The sequence below is a fragment of the Dendrobates tinctorius genome, unplaced genomic scaffold (genome assembly GCF_039654945.1).
Source record: "Dendrobates tinctorius isolate UK_male_01 unplaced genomic scaffold, ASM3965494v1 ptg000030l, whole genome shotgun sequence".
NCBI classification, from domain to species: domain Eukaryota; kingdom Metazoa; phylum Chordata; class Amphibia; order Anura; family Dendrobatidae; genus Dendrobates; species Dendrobates tinctorius.
The window spans coordinates 11870832-11897842 of NW_027361698.1; the positions used below are offsets into that span (position 1 = coordinate 11870832).

Sequence of the window (27011 nt, forward strand, 5' to 3'; positions counted from 1 at the left end):
CTAATATTTTTATGGCCTGGTGGGAGGAGGAGTATATTTTTTCTGAAAAAAATCCTTTTTCTTCTGATATTTTTCTTTTTTTGAGATTTATTGATGATGTTATAATTGTGTGGGATGGTGATGTATTTAATATTGAGAATTTCATGTTCTATATTAATAATAATCCATGCAATATACGTTTCACATATCAATTTGATGCCAAGACAATTTCGTTTTTGGATATTCTTTTGTCGGCAAATTTGGAAGAAAGAAAGATTGATTGTGATATTTTTAGAAAACCTACGGCAGGCAATTCACTGTTACACGCATCTAGCTGCCATCCACGTCATGTTATAGCCAATATACCTACAGGGGAGTTTGTAAGAGCAAAAAGAACATGTACCACGCCTAATTTATACGATAAACAATGTGAGATCATTGGTAAACGTTTTATAAAGAGGGGTTATACTAAGGTAGACATTCAGAAAGCTAAGCATAGAACGGATGAAAAAAGTAGAGAGGATTATTTGCAGAAGGAAAGCAGAAAAACACCAAATTCTGTGGAGGGTCGGTCACCTATTGTTTTTTCAACTAATTTTGGTACTGACTACTACAGGATTGTTCATATTATTAAAAAATTCCTCCCTATTTTGTATGTTGATGATACATTAAAGAATATACTGAAGGATGGGATTAGATTTGTTTCTAGGAGGAATAAAACTATTGCTAATAAGGTATCTCCAAGTGATCATACTAGTGTCAATAGACATGCTAATAAATTTTTTTCAGACAGTTCAGCAAGTATAACTAATTGGTTACCCACTTGTGGATCTTTTAAATGTGCTCAGAAAAACTGTGGGCTATGTAGGTTTATGTGGAACACAGAAAAAATAGTATCTTCTGTTAATGGAAAGGAATTTAAAATAAAATCTTTTTTGAACTGTGGTTCTACTGGTGTGATCTATGTCATAACATGCGTGGATTGTAATATTCAGTATGTGGGAAATACTTCACGCACCTTGAGACGTCGTATTTCCGAGCACGTTTATGACCACACGCAGTTTGTCTGCTGCTTCTCGACATTTTTTGCATATACATAAAGGACATTTCAGCAACTTTAGGGTTAATGCCATAGAGAAGGTGCAGACAAAAAGGGTAGGTGGAAATTTAAATGATTTATTATTACGCCGAGAGGCAAAATGGATGTTATTGTTACAAAGCAGAGTTCCAACGGGTATGAATATTAGGAATGAGATTTTGAGTGTTTTGTAAGTGTGATTTTGACTTACTACCTCCTATTAATCAGCTGGCTATGTTTAGTCTTGATTGTTCCTTGACTTCCTTTGTTTCCCTTTATAAGCATGTGTTCAGATGTATTATGTGTTGTCTTAGAATAAGGACTGTTTTTTTGTCCGAAACGCGTCCAACTACACGTCCTGATGCGTCTCTTATCATGATGGAGAATCTTATGATTTTTTTAAATTTTGGAATAAAGGAATAAAAAATTTTTTAACCTAATTACTGATCTGGATGCTGGAATTTTTTTCCATATGACTGCTGAGCCGTGTATCTAATCCTATCCTGTGTGATACTGTCTGCTGAGCCGTGTATATAATCCTATTCTGTGTGATACTGTCTGCTGAGCTGCGTATCTAATCCTATCCTGTGTGATACTGACAGCTGAGCTGTGTATCTAATCCCTATCCTGTGTGATACTGCCTGCTGAGCCATGTGTCTAATCCTCTCCTGTGTGATACTGACTGCTGAGCTGTGTATCTAATCCTACCCTGTGTGATACTGGGCTCCCCCTGCAGTCTGTGTCAGAGGGTGGTCTGAGTTGGCACGGTAATAAATTGTGTTATTTCCAGCTTTACAGAAGGACGATAACACCATAGAAATGATAAGAATAATAGGCCTCAGTTACCACAACTGTCTACAAAGAAAATTGTTGCTGATAGCAACCAATCACAGCTCATTTTTCATCTTTTAAACAGCTCTGGGACAGCGTGGCGAGTTTTGAGTGGCGACTTTTGTGTTTGGACTTTTATGTGGCGAGGTTGGTGTATGTTTGGTGAAATGTGTGCTGAGGGTGGTATATGTGTTGAATCACGTGGTAGTGTGTGGCGCATTTAGTGTGTGTTCATATCCCCGTGTGTGGTGAGTATCCCATGTCAGGGCCCCACCTTAGCAACTGTACGTTATATACTCTTTGGTGCCATCGCTCTCATTCTTTAAGTCCCCCTTGTTCACATCTGGCAGCTGTCAATTTACCTCCAACACTTTTCCTTTCACTTTTTCCACAATATGTAGATAGGGGCAAAATTGTTTGGTGAATTGGAACACGTGGGGTTAAAATTTCGCCTCACAACATAGCCTATGACACTCTCGGGGTCCAGACGTGTGACTGTGCCAAATTTTGTGGCTGAAGCTGCGACGGTGCGGATGCCAATCCCGGACATACATACATACACACACACCCACATTGAGCTTTATATATTAGATTTTAATATTTTTAAAATTTTATTTTGTACCTTTTTATATGGCCTGTTAAGTGACTTAAACCTGCTATAGTTTGATTGCTAGTTCTCTATACTGCAATTCCACAGTATTACGTATATGATGACTTTGTATGTAACCCCCCTTCTCATGTACAGCACCATGGAATTAATGGCGCTATATAAATAATAATAATAATGATGTAAATGGTGGTCTCCTATGGATAACCAGGATGGCAGCCATGGGGGCCTTCAGTAGGCTTCCAGATGTCCTGGTATCCCATCTGTACCCCACTATCATATTGCAAGGGGGTGGGGGGTAGTGAAGAATGCCAGTACTCACGTGCATCTGTGAGTGCTTAATTTAAAGGGATTGTCCCGTCCAAATCGATAAGTCTGCAGTCACTCTGTCTGATGAATCCCTTCTGCGGGGATTTGCCGGTTTCTGAGCCGGGACTGGAGGGTATGTATGTGTTGTTCATACTCCCGGCTAGAGCCATTCTAGTGGGTGTGGCCTTTCTCCATACACTTGTATGGAGTGAGGCCGCTCCCGACTAGTGACATGGCTGATTAGAGGGCGTGGCCTTGCTTCATACAAGTGTATAGCTAAAGGCCACACCCACTAGATGGGCCCTGGCCTGGATTATGTATAACTCAAACAGGTTCCAGCTCAGAAATTGGCGAATCCCCGCAGTGCGCGTGTTGGAAGGGTTCGTATGGCTGCAGTTACACAGTGACTACAGACATTCTGTAATGCTGTAGATAAGCGCCCGATGTAACCTGAAAGAGAAGAAAAATGAGTTAGATTATACTCACCGGGGGAAAGTCCAGTCTTGGTCCGATGGGTGTTGCGGTCCGGCGCCTCCCATCTTCATACGATGCCATCCTCTTCTTTCCTTTCTGTCATGGCTCCGGCGCAGGTGCACTTCTCTGCATTACAGGATGCTGTAGATAAGCCCCTGATGTCGGTGCCGGCAGCTCATATTCGAAATAAGGGTGACAGATTCCCTTTAAGCTGCCTGTTTCAATTAGACTAAGTTTGCCCAAACATTTGATCGTCTGTTGATCTAATGTATTCTCTAGGGAGCAGATGTAGGGGGAATTAATTGGGAAATTAATTAAAAGTGAAACACACTTTGTTCAGCTCTGCTCTCCGTTAGCGTGTCAAAGTTTGATAGAAAATGAAGGCTGGACTGTGAAAAAGAAGATGTATAGGCGTGGTTAGAGGTCAACACTGACATTGCTGTTGATGTAAGGATTATGTTGGCCACAGGCTGACATTTTACTTTCTTCATTACATTGTCATCTAAAATTTAATGGGAAGGGAAAGCAGAAAACTTGCCTGCCTCAGGGAATTGGACGCACCTCCAGATATTACCGTATTAGTATACAATTCATGTGGTACGTTACCTGCCTGTGAATACTTTCTTATACCTTGAATGGTGTTCTTTGGAGGGAATCTGTCAATAAGAACAATCCACCCAAATCACCCTTATGGGTATGCAGTAGTGCTGAACGGACGTGCTTGGATAAGGTGTTATCTGAGCATACTCGGGTGTTAATCGAGTGACTTCGGCATGCTCAAATAATATGTATGAGTCCCCGTGGCTGCATATCTCGCAGTTATTCGACAGCTACAACTCATGTAGGGATACTTAACAAACAGACAATTCCTGCATGTGTTGCAGCTGTCAAACAGCCACGACACATGCAGCCGTGGGAACTCAAACATATTATTTGAGCATGCCGAAGTCACTCGGTTGGGACCCAAGCATGCTCAGATAACACCTTATCCGAGTCCGTTCACTCATCACTAGTATGCAGATCTTTGAAATGTGTAAGTTCTATCCACATCTTTACATCTTCTATAAAGATTGCTGCATTATCATTCATATAGAAATGAGGTGTTAAGTGCTCTGGGCGTGACAGGACACTTTATTAGCTACAGCCCTCTCGTTGTTCTCGCCCAGCACCAGCCTCTTTAGACTGACTGATAGCTCACTGTGTGACGTCAGGAACAAGGCAAGAAAATAAGACCGTGAGCTATCAGTCAAGGTAAGGAGGTTGGTGCTGGGCATAAAAACTGTTAAAAACATCCCTAAATGTTCCATGAGCATTGTGGTGTATGGAATTAGGCTGGTTTTACACTTACCGTATTTTTGCTGTCTGTTTTTGCGGCCCCATTTTATGCGCTAAGCTTTCTCAATTTTTCATATTTCTAGTGCAGTAATGCAATTCATTTTTCATCTTTCATGTTTGCATGCTATGGCGCTACAGAGTGCTTCCTTATTTGTTTAAAAAAGGATAAAGGCAGTATAGAAACACTAAACCTTAAAAAAAAAATCCTACGGTTGTTATGCAGTAGCATACACCTTAGATAGGGTTTTCATGTCTATGGGGATGTCTTGGCTGTCTTCTGACCACAAAAGTCATCGGACCGAAGGGTGTTGGATTTCAACATGCTGATCCTTTCTTCTTATGGGAGATAAAGCGGCCATTATGTTGGCCAAGAGGGGCATATGTCGATGGTACCTAGTACCAACTTTTTGGCCAACAACGATCTAAGGTGTGGGGCACTTTTAGTGGAATGTGGAACTATTTTTATTCCAAATCCTTCTTTTCCATAGAATCTGTGTTTGTTTCTCTTTACTGCTTCAAAACCAAAAAATAAAATGAGGCAACTTTACAAATGGTCTTGATAGAGAATCTCTTTCTGCGTTGTGTCTCCTGCCGCCATATGGCTCAGAGACTTTTAAATACCGTAGTTGTTTTATGTACTTTAAATGCAGAGTAATTGTAAAAATGTCATCGTTTTCTAGCACCTTGTCTGATCTTTTGTGCTGTACTGCTGACTTGAGCGATTCATGCGCTTTGCCTCCTTCTCCTTCTGTGTAACATTCTGTCTCATCCTCTGATAACATTACCTGCGAGCTTGTTGACTAAAGGCTTAGAAGTGAAAACAAGCAAAACTATTCCACACTAATTCCAGTGCTGGAATGTCCAAAGCTCAAGCTTCTGCCACGTCTACCTCCGAGCACACACTGCCCTCCCCTTTCATCATGTAGAGACAAAACCTCTGCCTTGCTTCCAGCGCCCCAGAACGGCCAACCTTTTGGATTTAGAGGGGGAATTTCTCTGTACATAGCTGGTATAAAGCATGATACATTGACAGCTGTCGCCATTTTCCACTGCAATTTTAAGGAGTCATTACACTTGATTTGTGACAGACAGAACCTAACACTGCTAGTGGTAGCAATGTACAATATCTTTGTTATATTCCTGGACTTGCTGAATGTAGAGCTGAGGCTGTGTTACACTGTATTTCTACTTATCTTTACTGCTATCAGTAAGTAGTTAAGGAACCAAACAACCAGATAAGAGCAGAAATATTCCTTCACCTAGTTCACGCTGACTGCGAGTACATATGCTATACATTCAGTTATTATGTTCAGGATGCCACTTGTTTGCTTGCAGACTTTCTTTGTTTTACAGAATACTGTGTTTCTTTCTTTGTTATAGAGGACAGAAGAATATTTTAGCTGCTAATGAAAGAATGAGCCAGCAAGGGTATGTGACCGCTCCTCCGTTCTCTCAACCTCAGCCTGGATTGGGGGGTTTTCAGCCAGGATATGGAACACCAGTCATGTCACCGACATATGGCCATTCTGGGGTTACAAACATTGTGTCTCCTCCACCACAACCAGGTGAGAATTGATGTGGAACCATGAGATCTTCTAAAACAGCACTGGGTTAGGGCTAGCAGGCGTAACACTACAGTACCATACACATGAATTGTGTTTTACAAAGTCTCATTTACATGCCAAGACAAAAATGAAAAGTCAGAACTAATAGTATCGTAAGAGGAAAATGTCAAGATTGTTATAACACTTTTTTGGTGTTAATAAAGAAAGAACTCTCAAATTTTGTCACTTATCATTTTGTGTAAAAATGTACCACTTTGCACCCTTTCTCCATGTTTCAAAAGTGAGAAGAATAGGGACATTGTTTAGCAGCAGAGAAGGTGGCTCACTGCTTTCTGGCTGCTTTATGCCCTTCAAACATTTTGAAATCTTATCAATGCAGCACTCCAAATTTATTAAAGGATTCTGTCGCTACATTTGACCCACGTAAACTATTAATGTGGGCATACAGGTTATAGACTTCTGAAGATAGTCCTACCTGTATGTCTCATAACAGCTGTCTTGTTGTTGAGACATCCTCTTTTATCACTTTATGTAATTGTCCTCTTCCAGGCTATGGGGAGGATGTTGCCTGGAAGATCCGGAAGATGACTCTGCCTCCAGAGCTTGTGTTACATGAAGGGGGAGTTACCAGTGTGATGTGTAATGGTTCCCAGTGTGATGCGTAAGGGTTACCAGTGTGATGTGTAATGACCACTCCCTGCTCTTCTGATCTCACGGGAGAGCTGTGTGTGAGTGTACCTTACACATCTGCAGTCTTCAATGACAGGCAGACAGAGTTGTAATATTGTTGCAATACAGCCCAGCTGAGAGAGAAGCAAAAAAAACCTGTTTTCAAGAAGCCAAGGTTAATTTCTCCTGTACCGTGTTAGCTAATTGTCTCACACTGGTAACTCCCCTTCCTGTAAAACAAGCTTTGGAGGCAGATCTCTTCCAGGCAGCGTCCTCCCCAGAGCCTGGAAAAGCTCACATACATAAAGTGATAAAAGATGATTTATCAGCAACAAGGCATCAGATGTGAGACCTACAGGTAGGAAGGACTCTCCTCAGCAGTCTATAACCTCTACACCTATATTAATAGTTTAGATAGGTCAAATGTGGTGACAGATTCCCTTTAACCCCTTTACTCCCAAGGGTGGTTTGCATGTTAATGCCTGGGCCAATTTTTACAATTCTGACCACTGTCCCTTCTTTATGAGGTAATAACTCTGGTACGCTTCCATGGATCCCGGTGATTCTGACCTTGTTTTCTCATGACATATTGTACTTCATGGTAGTGGTAAAATTTCATTCATATAACTTGCGGTTATTTGTGAAAAAAACGGAAATTTTGCGAAAATTTTGAAAATTTTGCAATTTTCCAACTTCGAATTTTTATGCTCTTAAATCACAGAGATACGGCGCACAAAAATAAGTAACATTTCACATATGTTTACTTTACATCAGCACAATTTGGGAACCAAATTTTTTTTTTTGTTAGGAAGTTATAAGGGTTAAAAGTTGACCAGCGATTTCTCATTTTTGCAACACCATTTTATTATTAGAGACCACATCACATTTGAAGCCACTTTGAGGGGTCTATATCAGTGATTTTCAACCTTTTTTGAGCCGCGGCACACTTTTTATACGTAAAAAATCCCGGGGCACACCACCAACCAAAATGGCACAAAATGACACTAAAACAGTACAATTCAATACAATTCAAGCAGGACATGACTGCTGAAGACCGGCAAAATATCATTTATTATTCCACACATACAGCTCTCACTGAGTTCACTCTTGGGGGTTTTAAATCAGCTTCTTATCACCACAAGAGCTGCTTTTTAAGCCCTCAAGAGTGAAATATGCCTGGCAGAGGTCCTTTCAATAAATTATTTATTTTAAAAAGTTAAATAAAAAAGCATAACCCCCTCATATATACAATCCCATGTAACCTCATACATACAGTCCCATGTATTCCCATATATATATATACAGTCCCATGTAAAGTCATACATACAGTCCCACGTATATGAGCCACATAATTATCAGCATATACCATATATATATATATATATATATAGTATATGAGCTGGCGCTTGTACTCCAGCCTCATGGCCATAGTATTTCTCATTGTACCCCTTTATATTGCAGTATATGAGCCACATAATTATCCCTTTCTTTTAGTAATATGCCCCATCATTATCCCTTTCTTTTAGTAATATGCCCCATCATTATCCCCTTCTTTTAGTAATATGCCCCATCATTATCACCTTCTTGTAGTAATATGCCCCATCATAATCCCCTTCATGTAGAAATTGCCCATTCCACTACCTCCATCATTTCCTTCTCCCCACCACCCCATTATTGCCCTTTCGACAACCCCATCATTGCCCTCACCCCACCACCGCCTTCTTATCACCCCCATCACCGCCTTCTCCATTGCCCTCTCCCCATCACCGCCTTCTCCATGACTCCCATCATTGCTTCTCATCACATCCATCAACTCACCTACACACACACACACACACACACACACACACCCCTCACCTCTCCTCACCGGCAGCTTCCTCTCACTGGCACAGCAGCCGCGGGGCTGAATGATGATGTCATCCAGCCGCGCCGCTGACTGCTGTGTCAGGGAGGAAGCGACACAGGAACACGGGACTGCTGCCTCTCCGACCCGCCTCCCTGCTTGCCTCCACATGGCTAATTTGCATCGCATGTAAATTAGCGATGCGGACACGCGGCACACCCGACCATATGTCGCGGCACACTAGTGTGCCGCGGAACACTGGTTGAAAACCACTGGTCTATATGATAGAAAATACCCAAAAGTGACACCATTCTAAAAACTGCACCCCTCAAGGTGCTCAAAACCACATTCAAGAAGTTTATTAACCCTTCAGGTGCTTCACAGGAATTTTTTGAATGTTTAAAAAAAATGAACATTTAACTTTTTTTCACAAAAAAAATACTTCAGGTTCAATTTTTTTTATTTTACAAAGGGTAACAGCAGAAATTGGACTGCAAAAGTTATTGTGCTCTCTGTCTGTAATTTTGATTTATATGCATAAATAGAATTCAGTAATAGACACATATAACTTGCAGAGTGTTTTTTATCTTAATGCTGGTGACATACAATTTGGTGGTATTTGTTTGCAGTGTAGATTTTGTACAGGTCACATGTTTGGTGCCCCCTATATTGTATACAAATTGTATTATACCTTGACTTTTCAATTGTGACTGTATCCCCTTATGTATTTTTGGGCACTGTATGTAGGCATATGTATGTATGGTATCTATTTGGACATCCATCTCTTTTTATAACTGTCTGTGTCTTTTGTATGAACTTTAATAAAGCAATGTGTATTTTATGGCAATATGCTTCCTTGATCTGTTCGGTATATATATTTTTTGGGAAGTGCCACTTTCTTTAGGCCTAGTTTGTGGAATTACATTAGTTTTGCAAATAGTCTTGATTTAAAAATCTCTTAAGGTAGGTGCAGACGATCTGGAAGTGGCAGCGCTTCGGACGCATTGCATGTTTTCTGCATCCAAAGCGCTGCCGTCTATTGAACGCAGGTGAATTCGCATGTGTTCACTGAACCGTGTGGATTCACTGTGTTCAATACATTCTATTGGCGAAATTTTGCTTGAGGAGGCCCCTGGAGTGTGTGAAAGCATAGTGGGCATGAGATTTCTTGAAATACTGCACAAGTACGCAGCATCCAACCCCCAGTGTTTACTGATCATCTGCACATACGCTTACTATTTTATGTACACAATTCTCATGCAGACCTAAGTATCTCCATGGTAACACAATAAAGTTTTTTTTTTTTTTTTGCAATCCCTCTTTCTTCTATCTTCTAGTTTTTAACTAGTATAAGGTATAAATAGGTTAGCAAGAAGTAGGAGGCAGTAGAAGTGGAGGCACAAAAGTCTGTATAGGCGCTGAGGTACATTTTATTTCATACTAATTCAATCTTTTAGTTGCTTTGGATTAAATGTGAGAAGTATTTAAAGTATAGTCTTCAAAAACTATATACATTATTCTAATTAATTTGCTAAATAGTTAACCTACAATGGCAGAAAGTTGCTACAAGATTATCTGCTGGTCCTTACTGGTTTGTAAAACATGTATTGTGTATGTTTCTGTAGCTGGTCTGAAGCCTGGTGCACAACTTGCATCTCCTGTTTCCTTGAACTCCCCATCGCCTTCTCAGTATAACTATTATAATGGACAAAATACACCTGGAAACCTTGTTCAAAGGTAATGTGGACATTGATTAAATGCAGTCTTATATGGAGTCTGCAATTCTGTTTATTCATTTACATTTTTTTCAGGCATCCAGGTCCCCCAGCCACCAGTAATGCATCTCATTCCTACCCTTCGTTTGGTCAGTCTTCAACACCTTTTAACAATTCTCCTCCAGCACCAGTCCAGCAGATGACCAACCAATTAAACAGTATGCAACTTGGAGGATATGGTAATTGTTATGTTTAGTAATACGTTTTTATTATCAATGCTCTGTCTTCCTTTAGGCTGCATGCCATTTCATGACTGACGTATATTGGCATATACTGGGTGTTACGACACAGCATTTTATCTTAATTATCCAGACTTCTATTTTCAGTAAGCAGGAGGAATAGACTGTTATCTATATGTTGACTTTTGAATTTGTGTTTCTGCCACGACTCTGTTGTCGGGTGTCAGCATGACCAAGGGCTCTTTCCGTGTCCCTAACAATAGGGGCGCATTAGCTCGCCCTGTTTCCCGCATTACTTCTGATGGTGAAGACGCTGGGGCCACGTACCTTGCCTTAGCTACTGAATCCATCTTCAGTCGGTACCCTTCCTCCACCCAGGGAAGAGGAGAGTAGTAATGTACTGTAATACACGAACCAGACTAACAAGAGATAAAGTAAAATACCAATCATACAAATATACACATATAAACAGAGGTAAACAGTGGAGGATGGGGTTAAACCAAAGTAGGAGAAGAAATGGAATTATCACACACTGAAAACCTAGCAACAGTCACAGATATATCCACCAAATAACTTCTCCAATAACAACCTCCAGCCATGCAGCATAAGCGTCTCTAGGACAATGAGTGCTAGCCAGGACCCAGTTTATGTAGGAGATGGGAGTGGCTAGCAGTGTATAGCTGATAGCCTTAACTCAGGAAAGCTTCCAGGAGCTCTTAACTGGGCAGATTAACCCCTGCTCTGTTAAAAGAAAATAACACCTTTTAATATGAAAGGTAAGTGCTTCTAATCAGTGCAGGAGTAGGATAAATCAGACTCTGTGGTCTTCTGGCTCCTCTCTGTCTCGGTAGACCTGTGACAGTTACTTTGTTTTGGTCAAGAAAACACGGACTCTTTGTTCGTATAAGCCTGTAATATTGACTTGTAAGTTGACTTTTGTTATAACATATTTTGCTGGTATCCTTGATGACAGACATAGGTTAACTGAACAGTGATGTTTACTAATATGTTGATTACACATTGTCCAGGCCAGCCAGTTTGTTGACTTGCAAACATTGAAGGATATACTATAAATAATCAAACAATTCTACTGAACATCATTCATCACATGTTTCTCTTGACCTCTGGCTGCTGGATTGAAGTACAGTTGTTAACTATAAAAAGACGATATATGCCTCTGTGAGATATAATTAGACAGATTCATCCAAGACATCAAAACATCCAAAGAACGAGAGACTCTTTACAAGACAGCAGCCAAAACATCATGGCTCCATCGTGAGGGACACAGATTTGACATTCTACAGAATGCCAGGTTATAGGACCACAGCCCCAGCTGAAAGAATACAGATCTGCTCTTTTGACCATCACTGAACCATGGATACATTTGGGGTAGTCAGGATTTGGACCCACTGGTCACCTGAGCCCAATGGATTCGTTTGGGGTATTCAGATTTTGGACCCACCGGTCACCTGAGCCCCATGGATATGTTCGAGGAAAGCCAGGATTTGGACGCACTGGTCACCCGGCTCCATGGAGATGTTCGGAGAATCCAGGTTGTGACTCTCCAGTCATCTGGCCTTGTACCTCAATGCACTTTCATCTTCCTAAGCTTGTCGTTACCTCCTTTCTGTGTGTGCCACAGGTAGGGTAGTCGGCCCTGGAAACTCTGAGGTCACAGCTGCTTTTATTCCGGCGAGTCAGTGGAAGGGTGAGACTGTAATTTAGCACTATGGGTATTTTTCTGGGACTGTCTTCTTTGTTATTTGCCAGTTTTGTTCTTCGATAAGGTATTGCCACACTGTTTTACCCTCTCCCTGTGTTGTCTGAGTAGCATTATGCCCACGGGGAAATGAGACCGGACGTTCGGTGAGATGATCCCTGATCTATGTGGTTTCGGCTAGCGGACTACGGCACCCGCTGACCCCCATGTCCCCACACTGGGCAATATGTGTAATGTAAGATCTGTAACTCTGCAGCTCTGCTCTCTGTAGTAGTGAAAATTCAACTGGGAATCTACCAATATAGTGTTTATCCCAAATGCCATCCAGAAAACTACGAACTTTAGCTGTGAGCGTGTTTTGAGCTCATGATATGTCTATCGTGCAAAATTAGTGTACAGTATAATGTCTTATTCACAGGCTGGAAAAGCACAACTGAAGAACTGCTTACATCTCACTTTTTTAAAAGTCATAGAATCATAGAATCATAGAATCGTAGAGTTGGAAGGGACCTCCTGGGCCATCTGGTCCAACCCCCTGCTCAAAGCAGGATTCGCTAAATCATCCCAGTCAGATGTCTGTCCAGCCTCTGTTTGAAGACTTCCATTGAAGGAGAACTCACCACTTCTCGTGGCAGCCTGTTCCACTCATTGATCACTCTAACTGTCAAAAAGTTTTTTCTAATATCTAATCTGTGTCTCCTCCCATTCAGTTTCATCCCATTGCTTCTAGTCTTTCCTTGTGCAAATGAGAATAAAGTTGATCCTTCTACAATGTGACAGCCCTTTAGATATTTGTAGACAGCTATTAAGTCTCCTCTCAGTCTTCTCTTTTGCAAACTAAACATTCCCAAATCCTGCAACCTTTCCTCATAAGACAGGGTTTGCAGACCGGTCACCATTCTGGTCGCTCTTTTCTGAACTTGCTCCAGTTTGTTGATGTCTTTTTTAAAATGTGGTGCCCAAAACTGGACACAATATTCCAGATGAGGTCTGACCAAAGAGGAGTAGAGGGAAATAATGACTTCACGTGATCTAGACTGTATGCTTCTGTTAATACATCCTAGAATTGCATTTGCCTTTTTTGCTGCTGCATCACACTGTTGACTCATATTCAGTCTGTGATCTATTAGTATACCCAAGTCTTTTTCACATGTGCTGTCACTTAGCCCTATTCCTCCCATTCTATATATGCTTTTTCCATTTTTATTGCCCAGATGTAGTACTTTGCATTTCTCCCTGTTAAAAACCATTCTGTTAGTTGCTGCCCACTTCTCCAGTTTATTTAAATCTTTTTGAATCCTCTCTCTCTCTTCTCTAGTATTAGCTATCCCTCCTAGCTTTGTGTCATCAGCAAATTTAATCAGTTTACCCTCAATTCCTTCATCTAAATCGTTGATAAAGATGTTGAACAATACAGGGCCCAGGACAGAGCCCTGTGGTACCCCACTTGAGACATTCTTCCAACTGGATGTGCAGCCATTTACGACCACTCTTTGGGTCCGATCACTAAGCCAGTTATGAATCCACCTAACAGTTGCCTTGTCCATTCCATACTTAATCATTTTTTCAATAAGGATTGTATGAGAGACTTTGTCAAATGCTTTGCTGAAGTCAAGATATACTATATCTACAGCATTTCCTTGATCCACCCAATCAGTGATACCGTCATAGAAGGAAATTAAGTTAGTCTGACATGACTTATTAGTTACAAACCCATGCTGACTCTGTTTAATCACTTCATTCTTATCCAGGTATTGACATACATGTTGTTTAATAATTTGTTCAAAGATCTTTCCTGGTATAGAAGTCAGACTCACCGGCCTATAGTTACCTGGGTCCACCTTCTTCCCCTTTTTGAAGATAGGAACAACATTTGCTCTTCTCCAGTCTTCTGGCACTTCTCCTGTTCTCCAAGAATTTTCAAAGATTATAGAGAGGGGTTCAAAAATTTCTTCTGCTATCTCCTTCAGTACTCTGGGGTGTAATTCATCTGGACCTGGAGACTTGAATTCATTTAGGCTAGCTAAGTGTTTCCTCACTATCTTTCTGTTTATAGATATCCTGGATTCTTCTATTCCCTTAATAGGACAGTGAATAACAGTTGATGTTACATTTCCTTTCTGAGAGAAAACAGATGCAAAATAGGAATTTAAAAGTTCAGCCTTCTCAACATCCTGTCTTACCATTTCATCATTTTCATCCTGTAAAAATCCTATAGCATCTTTGACTTTTCTTTTACTTTTGACATATCCCCAAAATCCTTTATTATTGCTTTTGACATCTCTTGCAAGCCTCAATTCATTTTCAGCTTTAGATAATCTGATTTGTGCCCTGCAGGTTCTGCATACAGCATTATATTCTTCTTTAGATATGCCTCCCTCTTTCCATTTTATAAACATTTTTTTCTTCCTTTTTAGCATGTGCTTAAGTTCTGTGTTCATCCATCCTGGTTTCCTTAACTGCTTCCTATTCTTCCCTCTTTTCGGAATTGTTAACAACTGTGCTTTGAGAATTTCATTTTTCAAGATTTTCCATCCTTCCTGGACATTTTTGTCTTTAAGGATATCCAGCCATTGGATCCCTCCAATTCTCTTTCTGAATCCCTTAAAATCTGCCTTTCTGAAATCTAACCTTGACGTCTGAGTCTTCACAGGTCTTCCGCCTCTAGTTATCCAAAATTCTAAAATAGCATGGTCGCTACCTCCTAGGGTCCCAGCCACTTTTACCTCCTCAACCATTTCCTCCCTGTTTATAAGGATTAGATCCAAGGTAGCAGTTCCCCTTGTTTTCTCCCTTACCTTTTGGAAGATAAAGTTGTCAGCAAGAGAGGATAAGAATTTCCTTGACCTGTTAGTTTTGCCTGAGAGAGATTCCCAACAAATGTCTGGATAGTTGAAATCTCCCATGACAACTATGTCATATTTTTTGGAGAACTTGGCCATTTGATGCATAAAGAGTTCATCCATAGCTTCAGCTTGCACAGGCGGCCTGTAGTAAATGCCTACAATGGTGTCCTTTCCATTGTTCTGTCCTTGTATTCTTACCCAAACAGTTTCCACAGAACTCCCAGTCTCTGAAGCTTCAATCTCTGTGCAGATATACGCGTTTCTAACATACAATGCGACACCCCCTCCTCGTTTATCAAGTCTGTTTCTTGCAAATAAGTTGTATCCTTCTAGTCTTGTATTCCAGTCATGTGTATTGTCCCACCAAGTTTCAGTGATTCCAATGACATCATATTTCTTTTCCTGTGTTAGTAGTTCCAATTCTCCTTGTTTGTTGCCCATGCTTTGTGCATTAGTATAGAAACATTTTAGTTTGTGATTGGTTTCTCTTTCTCCAATATTTTTATTAATTAGATTCTTTCGTCTTTGTTCTTCCTTTCCACTTCTAATAGCAGAGTTCTCAATAGCATTTGTCAGGTGTATGGCTTTTTCTGGTCTTTTGCTTCCCTTCCCATGTTGTTCTAGTTTAAAGCTCTCCTTACAAGTGTAGCAAGGCGACTTCCAAATACATGCTTACCAGTCTTTGTAAGGTGCACCCCATCTCTAGCAAGTAGTCCATCGTATAAGTAGTTCACTCCGTGATCCAGAAATCCAAATCGTTGCTGACGGCACCATCGACGTAGCCAGTTGTTCACCTGCAGAATCTTATTCCACCTCCTTGTTCCATGGCCATCCACTGGGAGGATGGAAGAGAAGACCACCTGCGCTCCCAGTTCTTTCACTTTCTTGCCTAAGTCTTCAAAGTCTCTGCAGATGGTTTCCAGGTCGTTTCTTGCAGTGTCATTTGTCCCCACATGTAGTAGCAGGAATGGGTAGTCATCTGTAGGTCTGAAGAGTCCTGATATCCTGTTAGACACATCTTTAATTTTTGCACCTGGAAGACAACACATTTCTCTTGAAGTTATATCCGGTCTGCAGATAGCGGCCTCAGTTCCTCTCAACAGGGAATCCCCCATGACCACCACTCTCCGTTTCTTCTTCACAACATTTTTCTTTCTCCATCCAGGAGGACTCTGAAGGCGTACAAGGTTGCTGCTTGTTGGCAAAGTCTTATCCTGATGTATTTCTTCATTGTTTTCCTGCGTGAGAGCCTGGTACTGGTTTCTGAGCAGTATGGGTGCTGACTGCCTCCTGATCCTCCTGCTTCTCTGGGTCACATGTCTCCATTCCTCTGTTTCTTCAGGTGCACTTCGAATTTCTTCTCTTTCTGTAACATGAAGAGATAATTCTGCTCTGTCCAAGAACTCTTCACCTTCCTTAATGATCTTCAACGTAGCTAACCTCTCTTCGAGATTTTGCAACTTTTCCTCCAACAGGGACACAAGCTTGCATTTGTGGCATGTGAAGTTTGGCTTTTCCACTGGTAAGTCTGTGAACATGTAGCAAGAAATGCAGCTCACCAAATGGCTCCTGGCCTCTTCCATCTTAAGATTTCTTAAAAACGATGAAAGATGAGCCCAAATTCTTCCCCTGGTTTTCCGATTTCCTCTTTTCAGCTGCAACGGCCAAAACCCAGTGATCGTTGAGCTCGCGGAGACTCTTCACTTATCCCAGAAGGCACTGGGAATATGCAAATGATCTCCTCAAGACTCTTCCCCTGGTTTCGATCTTGTACCCTGCCGCTTCATTTATTCTTAATGGGACCACCGGAGACAGCCAAGAGCTGCACTTGCCTGTTTTTGTCACGCCCGTAAAAATGAATTGAATGGCTCTGCGCATGATCGACCACCGCTCCATTCACACCTGAAGGGATTCAGTTACGTTTTCAGACAAGCTCCCATCCCTTCACCTTCCTCTTCAGTCCCTGTGGCACAGTAGAATCTTCCTACCTGGTATAGACCACTAGACCTCTTTATCATGGCTTGAGGATACTCATCAGTTCTTTTTTCCCTCAGACTTTATCTTTTTTAAGGTTCTAAGAACATTACAGATAACTTGATAGCCAGTGCTTACAGATTAGGTAACAAAAACCTGGTGACAGATTTCCTTTAAATTTATTTATTTTTTTTCCTAACATTTTTAATAGTATTGGTAGTTCCTAATAAAAAAGCTGAAAAATATCTTTGACATTTACATACAACATCTGTATGACTTGTGTAATTCACAGTAACACTCTGGGACATCATACTGACTCAGGGACTAGCACTGGGGTCCTAGCTTGGAATGCAACCAAACATTTAGGCTGCGTGCCATCGTTTTTTTTTCGCGTTTTTGAAGCGTTTGTCCTGGTCAAAACGCTTCAAAAACGCATAGAAGAAGCATCCCATTCATTTTAAATGAATTCCGCACTTTTTGTGCACATTGATGCGTTTTTTTCCGCGCAAAAAACGCTTAGCGGTAAAAAACACAGCATGCTCATTAATTTTGCGGAAAAGTCAACGTTTTTAGCTATTTTCTATGAGTCCATATATGAGTGTCCCACGACGAGCCCAGCTCTACTACATCTGGATGCATGACATCCAGATATAGCAGTGCTAGGTGACCACAGGAGATGTTTCCAGCGATCACCTCCACTCTAGCTCTCGCGGTCAGCTGACCGTGAGAACTAGCCTCGTGTGACTGGAGATAACCCCCGGTCACATGCACGGCAGTTCTCGCAATAAGCCAAGTTATCGTGAGAACTTCATTGGATGGGGACTTCCAGCCGGAGGGCAGGTAAGTATGTCATTTTCTTTAGTAGACATGCGTAGTAAGCTGCGATTATGCAGTTACTACGCATGTGACTAATCATTAGATGCGGTTTTACGTTTAATTTACGTTAACGTAAATTTACGTTACGGAGTGTCGCCGCATCGTAAAGAGACATGTTGCAAAGACGCGCCGCATGTCCGTTTACGCCGTAGCGTTTCCTGATCGTGGAAATACACTCTTAAGGCCCCGTCTCACTAAGCAATCTCGGTAGCGAGATCGCTGCTGAGTCACAACTTTTGTGACATAACAGCGATCTCACCAGCGAGATTGCTGTGTGTGACAGCGATCAGCGAGCGGCCCCCCTGCCGGTATCGCTGATCGCTGGAAGAAATCTCTGGACATTTCTTTGGTCGCTGGTCTCCCGCTGGCCAGCACGCATCGCTGTGTGTGACAGGCGGGAGACCAGTGATCAGGTGTAAAAAATAATTAAAAAAATGAAAAATAGAGTTATTCTCACCTTCCGACGTCGCGTTCAGCCATCCCGCCTCTCTCCACGCTCCGGTCCCAGTGATCCTTTGCACGAATGACCGCGAGACTTTGTTATCCCGCGAGACTGTGACATCTCGCGGTAATTCTCGCAAAGGATCACTGGGACCGGAGCGTGGAGAGAGGCGGGATGGCTGAACTGGACGTCGGAAGGTGAGAATAACTATATTTTTTATTTTGATTCTATTTTTTACAGGATGGCCAGCGATGCCGGGTGCTCGGCATCGCTGTGCTGATCGCTGGTGAAGCTGTCTGTGTGACAGCTCACCAGCGATCACATAGCGATTTACCAGCGATCCTGACACCTTCATATCGGTGTCGGGATCGCTGGTAAGTCGCTTAGTGTGACGGGTCCTTTAGGAGTTTATGCTTACCAAGGTGTATGTGTATCTGATAAGGGATTTGTTAATCTGTAGTATCTAGTTTACTCTTTTACATCTACTGCTTTCTCCATAAACACAGGTCCTCCTGGATCCAGTAGCCCTCATGTGCCTCCTACCCCAAATATGCTTGGCAGTTTTCCACCTCAGACAAGTCACATGCCTCCTGGCCTCCATTCACCTCCAGTGACAACCAACAGTTTTAATGGTTTTAGCTCTGAGCCTCTCTTACCTCATCCCAATATGCAAGATGGAATAAATGCACATCCTTCATTTCCACAACAGATGCCAGGTCAGCCCCCGCAGTTTGGATATCCTCCACAGAACCGTAAGTAATTTCATATCTTAGGTTTAAATGGAATAGATGCAATTTTGTCTAAACATGCAGGATTATTTATTAAGCGGCTCTGGGGTCCTGGGTTCAAATCCAACCAAGGACAACATCTGCAAGGAGTTTGTATGTTCTCCCCGTGTTTGAATGGGTTTCCTCAGGGTTCTCAGGTTTCCTCCCACTTTTCAAAGACATACTGATAGGGAAATTAGATTGTGAATCCCATTTGGGACAGTGATGGTAATGTCTGTAAAGCGCTGTGGAATAAGATAGCGCTATATAAGCAAAGCATAATAAATACGTAAAAAACTATGCAGCAAATCTACAGTATACAAAGGTGCATAAAAGTTCTTAGCGCTAATCACTGTTGAATTACTATATTTCTTCAGCTATATGCATAAAATAATACTGTACAGGACAGATAATGGAGCACAGACCGCTTGGTGTTATTGCATACTCTGCTCTCTGACATAATATCTAGAGATGGAGACAGTTATAATATATAAGAAATAGAGTGTTGCACAGTACTGAAGTTTAGCACATAACTCCAGAAAATTCATGAGACACAGAAGACTTCATGGACCGCATAAGGGAAAGTGCACACATCGTCTTTTTCAGGAGGATGCCACAGAAAAAGGTGAAAAGAATTAGCATATTAATTTCTATGTAAAAACGACTTGCTGTGCATATTGTTCAGGCTTTTATGTCTACGCTTAACCACTTTAGGCTTCCAAAGATACCTTTCGCCCTGACAATTATTGAAGACATCAGTTCAAAGAAATGTATTAACTTCTTCTTCAGGAAACAACCACATACAAAATGTTGTGTTTTTTTTTTCCTGAAGAAGCACCTGTCACTTTGAAACACAATGAATAAAGTCTGCAAGTTAATACATTTCTTTGAATTGATGTCTTCAATAATTTGGTATCCATAACTTCTCCAGATCCAGATATTCATCGGTTTTGACAACCTACGGATCAGAGTATCACAATCTGATAAAATTACTTATAAGTCTTGTTGGATAAGATCCTATTTGCGCTGCGCTACTTTTTCCCTACGGTTTTATTTTGCATATTTTTGGTATTTGATTTAATTTGTTTTCATATCACAATCTGTATGTAAAAAAACAAAATGAGAAATTTAACAATTTTTACACTGGCCTCTGGGGATATTTTGCCTAGATACATACTTCCTCTTTTTTCAGGAAGACTTTTCAGAAGTCTCATTCTCATCAAATGGAATGATTACAATGACAGGTAACAGCTTTATATAAGCAGGATCCACCAATCACAATAGGCAATGTCTTAGACCCTGCTGCTCCCTCTTCCTTCACAGTATACACATGATCCACCAATGACAATAGGCAATGTCTCCGCTCCTGCTGATTACTCTCCCTTCACAGTATACACATGATCTACCACTCGCAATAGGCAATGTCTCAGCTCCTTCTGCTCCCCCTCCCTTCACAGTATACACAGGATCCACTATTCATCATGGCAGTGTCTCAGCTCCTGCTGCTCCCCCTCCCTTCACAGTATACACATGATCCACCATTCATAAGAGCAGTGTCTCAGCTCCTGCTGCTCCCCCTCCCTTCACAGGATCGACCAATCACAATAGGCAATGTCCCATGTCCTGCTGCTCCCCCACCCTTCACAGTATACACAGGATCGAATCCACCAATCGCAATAGGCAATGTGTCATCTCCTGCTGATCCCCCTCTTCACAGTATACACAGGATCCACCAATCACAATAGGCAATGTCTCAGCTCCAGCTGATCCCCCTCTCTTCACAGTATACACAGGATCCACCAATCACAATAGGCAATGTCTCATCTCCTGCTGATCCCCCTCCCTTCACAGTATACACAGGATCCACCAATCACAATAGGCAATGTCTCCGCACCTGCTGATCCCCCTCCCTTCACAGTATACACAGGATCCACCAATCACAATAGGCAATGTCTCATCTCCTGCTGATCCCCCTCCCTTCACAGTATACACAGGATCCACCAATCACAATAGGCAATGTCTCAGCTCCTGCTGATCCCCCTCCCTTCACAGTATACACAGGATCCACTAATCTCAATAGGCAATGTCTCAGATCCTGTTGCTCCCCATTTCTTCACAATGACCTTTACTCACGGTCATTATTCTTCACTAGATGGTGGCCCGATTCTAACGCATCAGGTATTCTAGAATATATATGCAGTTTATTATTGAATATTTAATAATAATGCAATAATGCACCCCCCAATCCTGATATGTATGGTTCTCTCACCCCCAATCCTGATATGCATGCTACCCCTCAACCACCTATCCTGGTATGTATGGTCCTCTCACCCCCCAATCCTGGTATGCATGGTTCTCTCACCTCTCTTTCCTGGCTTTGCATGGTCTTCTTACTCCCCTTTCGGGGTATGCATGGTCCCCTCACCCCCCAATCCTGGAATGCATGGTCCTCTCGCCCCTCTTTCCTGGTATTCATGGTCCTCTTACCCCCTTTCTGGGTATGCATGGTCCCCTCACCCCCCAATCCTCGCATGCATGGTCCCCTCACCCCCCTTTCCTGGTATGCATGGTCCCCTCACCCCCCTTTCCTGGTATGCATGGTCCCCTCAACCCCCCAATCCTGGTATGCATGGTCCCCTCACCCCCCAATCCTGGTATGCATGGTCCCCTCACCCCCCTTTCCTGGTATGCATGGTCACCTCACCCCCCAATCCTGGTATGCATGGTCCCCTCACCCCCCAATCCTGGTATGCATGGTTCCCTCACCCCCCTTTCCTGGTATGCATGGTCCCCTCACCCCCCTTTCCTGGTATGCATGGTCCTCTCACCCCTCAATCCTGGTATGCATTGCATGGTCCCCTCACCCCCAATCCTGATATGCATGGTCTCCTCACCCCACTTTCCTGGTATGCATTGCATGGTCCCCTCACCCCCAATCCTGATATGCATGGTCTCCTCACCCCACTTTCCTGGTATGCATGGTCCCCTCACCCACCTTTCTTGGTATGCATGGTCCCCTCACCCCCCTTTCGTGGTATGCATGGTTTTTTTTTTATCTTTTCAATGGAATAATCTCTGTGTCTGATTGAGCGCTGTCCCCGACTGCGCTGGCCGCTGATTGGTCGCAGCCTGGCGGCCGGGACCAATCAGCGGCAGGCACAACTTACCGTTACAAACAGCTGCGCCTGTCGCTGATTGGTCGCGGCCGCCAGGCCGCAACCAATCAGCGGCCCGCGATTTCGGTTACAGACAGACACGATAAGGCGTGTATATATATATATATTACAAAATATAGGATATTGATTATATAGTCTATTGCTGCTATTTTACATATGGATTTCCTGAAACAGCAGGAAGTTAGAGAGTAAAAGAAGAAACAGTGGCCAATGTGAAAATTGCAAGATATCTAATTTTTAATACAGGTCTTTTTTTATTACCTATTACCTTTAAGTAAATATAAGTAAATATCAGGCATATGATCTTAAATGTATATTTGACTGTTCATATTGTAGAAAACAGCTATGGTGCTCAGTTGGCGGGACCCCCAATGCCTTACCCTGGTGCATTTCCTGGAAGCCAACAGCAAATGTCTGGCCCACCTCAAAAGAAACTTGATCCAGATTCTATACCAAGTCCAGTAAGTCATTGTGTCATTGCTACTATATAGATATTTGTAATGATGGTCTACAGTGTGTATATTGTATGCAGGTTCAAAACTCTTTGTAAGGCTGGGTTCACACATGTCCATTTTTTCACCCAAGTTTTGATCTGTTTTTTCATTTGTTTGTGTTTCGTGCGTCTGTCATTTATTTCTCATTCTTCTGCAAAATCATCCGCAGTCTCCAAACAAGACTAATGTCAAGAAAAGGATGGAGGGGAGGTCGAGGGTATGTGGATGAAAGATCACAATACTGGAAATTTCAATGATCTTCTCCTGACTAATATTACAGTATATGGTACATCTTGGTACATCACCAACCCTATACTGAGCAGGAATGCTCGTGAGCAAATGTTCAGTTTTTCCAAATTTCCACCACAGTGAAAAGGCTAATTGGCAAAGGTAGAAGTAGAAACAGCATGATTGTTGTACAGAGCTAGAGGAATTTTTTTTTCAGAAATGTTATTAGGAATTTAGATTGATAGATTTGTTTTTTTATTCTTGGATACGGCCATATTTGTGCACTTGAACTCTGAAGCAGCTTTGCCTGTCTTCAAGAACTTGACTGAAACACTTGCATTGTGGGATGAAAACCACTTCTTTGTATGTTAGTGGAACATGTAGCTTTATCTGTGATCATGAGTTTGCTCTCATACTGTTCAATATGAAATCAGTGCACTCAGAATTATCACCCATTGTCTGAGTCATTTAGACTGGCACAATTCATTGAGAGGCTCTTAATGAATTTGTGCATCTTCTCAGTAGTGTGTACCTCCCTGAACCTCGCTAGAAATGCTACTCCAGTTAGGGACTGGAGTAGGATTTCTGGTGTAGAAACTCTTGTCGCTTGTGCTGAATTTAACTAGTGGGAGTAGCCACACTCTGACTCCTCCAATTTTTGGCATATCTGCTTTGAACTGGGGAAACGCCCAAGGTCACAATATTTTTGCTCAACTACACGTTAATCAAAAATGTGCGACTTTCCAAAGCGTTTTACACCATTTTTTTTGACAATAAAAGCTTTGATAAATTGGGGCCCAAGTGGTTAGGAAGAGATACGGTATGTGGTCAATAAGGTATAAAACATCCAATATTGGTACACTATGCTTATGTGCCGTATCTTTCATATGTTACTGCTTAAGGAATAATTCTAAGCTTTTCTAAAAAAATTTTTAACAGATACAAGTGATTGACAACGATAAGATCAACAGAGCTGGCCAGGTCTATACCACTAATGTCAGAGGTCAGATCCCTCCTCTGGTCACCACGGACTGTGTTATACAGGACCAAGGTAATCATGTGCAGGTAGTTACATATCATCTCACATTGACATCTCATGTGGAGATTGTTTTAATTTTGCTGTGAGGGCTACGAGAAATGTTACAGGCTGAGTTTATACAAGTGTGGTAACAACTCTAGAGCTGACTTTCTCAGGTTTCGTTGTGGTTTCCCAGAACAGTCCCCTATTAAAGTATTGTATTTCCTAATAACACAAGTAAATCTACTATTTGAGCAATGAAATATTGCTTTGGACAGGTTCTGTAATCTCTATGAAGAGAACAGCTCTGTTGTAAATCATATAGTAAGTATTGTGGCAAGCTGACTGCTTTTGTTAGCAGTCTCCTGGATTGTGGGCTATGATTTTGATACGCTTTGGTCATAATTAAATGTCTTCAATGTTGCAGGGAATGCCAGCCCCCGTTACATTAGATGTACAACATATTGTTTCCCTACCTCCTCCGACATGGCTAAACAGTCTCAAATTCCACTTGCCGCTGTCATCAAGCCTCTAGCTGTGGTTCCCTCAAATGAGGTAAGAGAAACTTGTGCCAGATATGTTCAAATTATTATATAAAGCTGGTGTGACCTCATCATCTAGTCGTTCGAATGTTACCTAAGCTGTCGTAGTAATAGGAAACATTTAGGATGTGAAAGGCTTAGCACATGCAGTTTAGTAAGTGCCGTATTTTTCGGATTCTAAAACGCTCCGGATTATAAGACACTTCCCAAATTTTAAGAAAAATAGGATTTTTTTTAAAATAAAATGGTAGTGCTTCTTTTAATTCATGCATCTTATTGCTTATCGGGGGTAGTGGCTGCGGTGAAGCAGGGTCTCAGGGTCGCTGTAGGAGGAGACAGGAGTGGGTTGATGCTGCAAGCCGCAGGCTGGGATGAGGGGGTGTTTCGATGTGTGGTACGCCATTGCTGGTATCTGGTCCTGCTTCTGGTGTCCGGCGCTTCTGCGGGGGTGTCTGGTGCCGCTGCGGGTGTCTCCGGTGTTGCGGAGGCTCTGTTGACATTTTGTGAAAGGCCAGAGCCCCCACAGTTCCGCTGAGATCTCATCTCCCGAGATCTTGGTGGCGAGATCTCTATCTGTGCATGCGCCGCCCCCAGCGGCCATTTTCCCAGGGCCAACGCATAGGAAACCATGGAACTGCGGGAGCTCTGGCCTTTCACAAAATGTTGGAAGAACCTCCGCAGCACCGCCGGACACCCCCCCGCAGCACTGCTAGACACCCTTTCATCCCAGCCTGCGGCCTGCATCAACGGTATATCCGCATTATAAGATGCACCCCCCATTTTCCCCCAAAATTTTTTGGGGGAAAAAGTGAAAATCAACAATAGTTAATATAATATATTTTTCACTGATTTTTGTTGATCCCACATGTATGAAAATCCTGGTTTCCTGTGTCGGCATGTCAGCAGTGTGGTATGTGAAGAGGGCTGATTGCTCATTTAAATGGCTATGCTGACCCCCTTCTTTGTCAATGCAGGGGCTCTTGTCTTCATGTAGTTGTAAAATTTCTTTTTTTTAAGCTCTTTTAAAGGGAACCTGTCACCAATTTTTTAATTTGTGAACCAATACCACCACCTTCTTCAGCGCCTGTGCTGCATATCAGAAAGTTGTATATTACGCCCTGACTCCCCTGTATAGCCTCAAAAAAACTTTTTGAAGTGCTTCAGCGAGGTATGCAAATTTGGATGTTCAGGCCTGTTGAGCATCATTGCAGCCGTGCCTGTCCCTCCTCTCCCCTGCTAAATGGCGCCCTTCTGCTGTGATTGAAGTTTATGACCCGTCCTGTGTCCTCCACATAGCAGAACAGAATCTCGCGCCTGCGCAGCAACATCACCGTCTCGCGCAGTCGCACTTTGCTCTACCCTACTACGGGCAGAGAATAAAACCTGACTGTGCATGTGCCGGCACAAGTATTTTCAGCTCCTGCTTACCTGAACCAACTAGATTAAACTATTCTTCTGCGATTTCTGGTGGCAGGGAACAAAACAATATGGGAGAAATGGTTCTGGTATGTAGGAGATGGTAAGACATGTGCCGACACATGCACATTTAGGTTTTACTGCCACAGTAGGCTAGATCAAAGTGTGTCTGCACGAGCTGGCAATGTCATCGTGCAGGCACGAGATTTCTTTCAGCTATGTGGATGACACAGAACTCGTCTTTCACATCAAATACAGCAGGAGGACGGCATTTAACAGGGGAGAGGAGGAATAGGTGCTGCTGCAATGACGCCCATTGGACTGGACCATCTTAACTTGCATACCTCGCTGTAGCACTTGAAAAGTTTTTTTTTGGTGAATAAGCAGGGGAGTCAGGGCATAAAATACAACTTTCTGGAATGCAGGTGCTAAAGAAGTTGGGGGTATTGGTTTATACATGAAAAAACTGATGACAGATTCCATTTAATATAATTATTTTAAACTGGTAACCCCTTAAAGGGTGTAGGCAATTTGCCACATGGGTTATCACATAACTTTAAACTTTAAGGAAAAATGGTATTAGGTTTAGGATAAATAATAATAATAATAATAATAATAATAATAATTAATTAATAATAGATTTAGGATTGTTGCAATTTCTAAAACCCACATAGAGGTCCTCCATTGAAGTGTAATATAGAGAAGCTAAACCACTTGGAACATGATCTGCCATTCATTTTAATGTAAAAGTTTATATCCTAAGATGTCCGGATTCACCAGCAGAAAAAAGTGAGACAGAAATTAGTGACCGCTTGTCACCAATGAGCAACAACTGAGCGTATTTCTTAGGGTGATGTGTGCTGAGACC

The 27011-nt window shown here is 42.1% G+C and overlaps 1 protein-coding gene across 5 annotated transcripts in view; it reads left to right on the plus strand.

Annotated features, from left to right (window-relative positions):
* The window catches only part of SEC24D (SEC24 homolog D, COPII coat complex component), a 177895-nt gene that overhangs the window by 43902 nt on the left and 106982 nt on the right, over window positions 1-27011 (plus strand). For 4 of the 5 annotated variants that reach the window (XM_073571857.1, XM_073571858.1, XM_073571856.1 and 1 more), the window contains exons 2-8: window positions 5994-6178; window positions 10316-10427; window positions 10502-10644; window positions 19009-19254; window positions 22782-22906; window positions 24107-24218; window positions 24613-24740. In XM_073571857.1, coding sequence (XP_073427958.1) covers window positions 6028-6178; window positions 10316-10427; window positions 10502-10644; window positions 19009-19254; window positions 22782-22906; window positions 24107-24218; window positions 24613-24740 — 1017 coding nt within the window. In that variant the 5' untranslated portion in view covers window positions 5994-6027. Of the gene's footprint in view, window positions 1-5603; window positions 5623-5993; window positions 6179-10315; window positions 10428-10501; window positions 10645-19008; window positions 19255-22781; window positions 22907-24106; window positions 24219-24612; window positions 24741-27011 lie in introns of those variants that run through there. The other variant, XM_073571860.1, reaches the window with a different exon arrangement.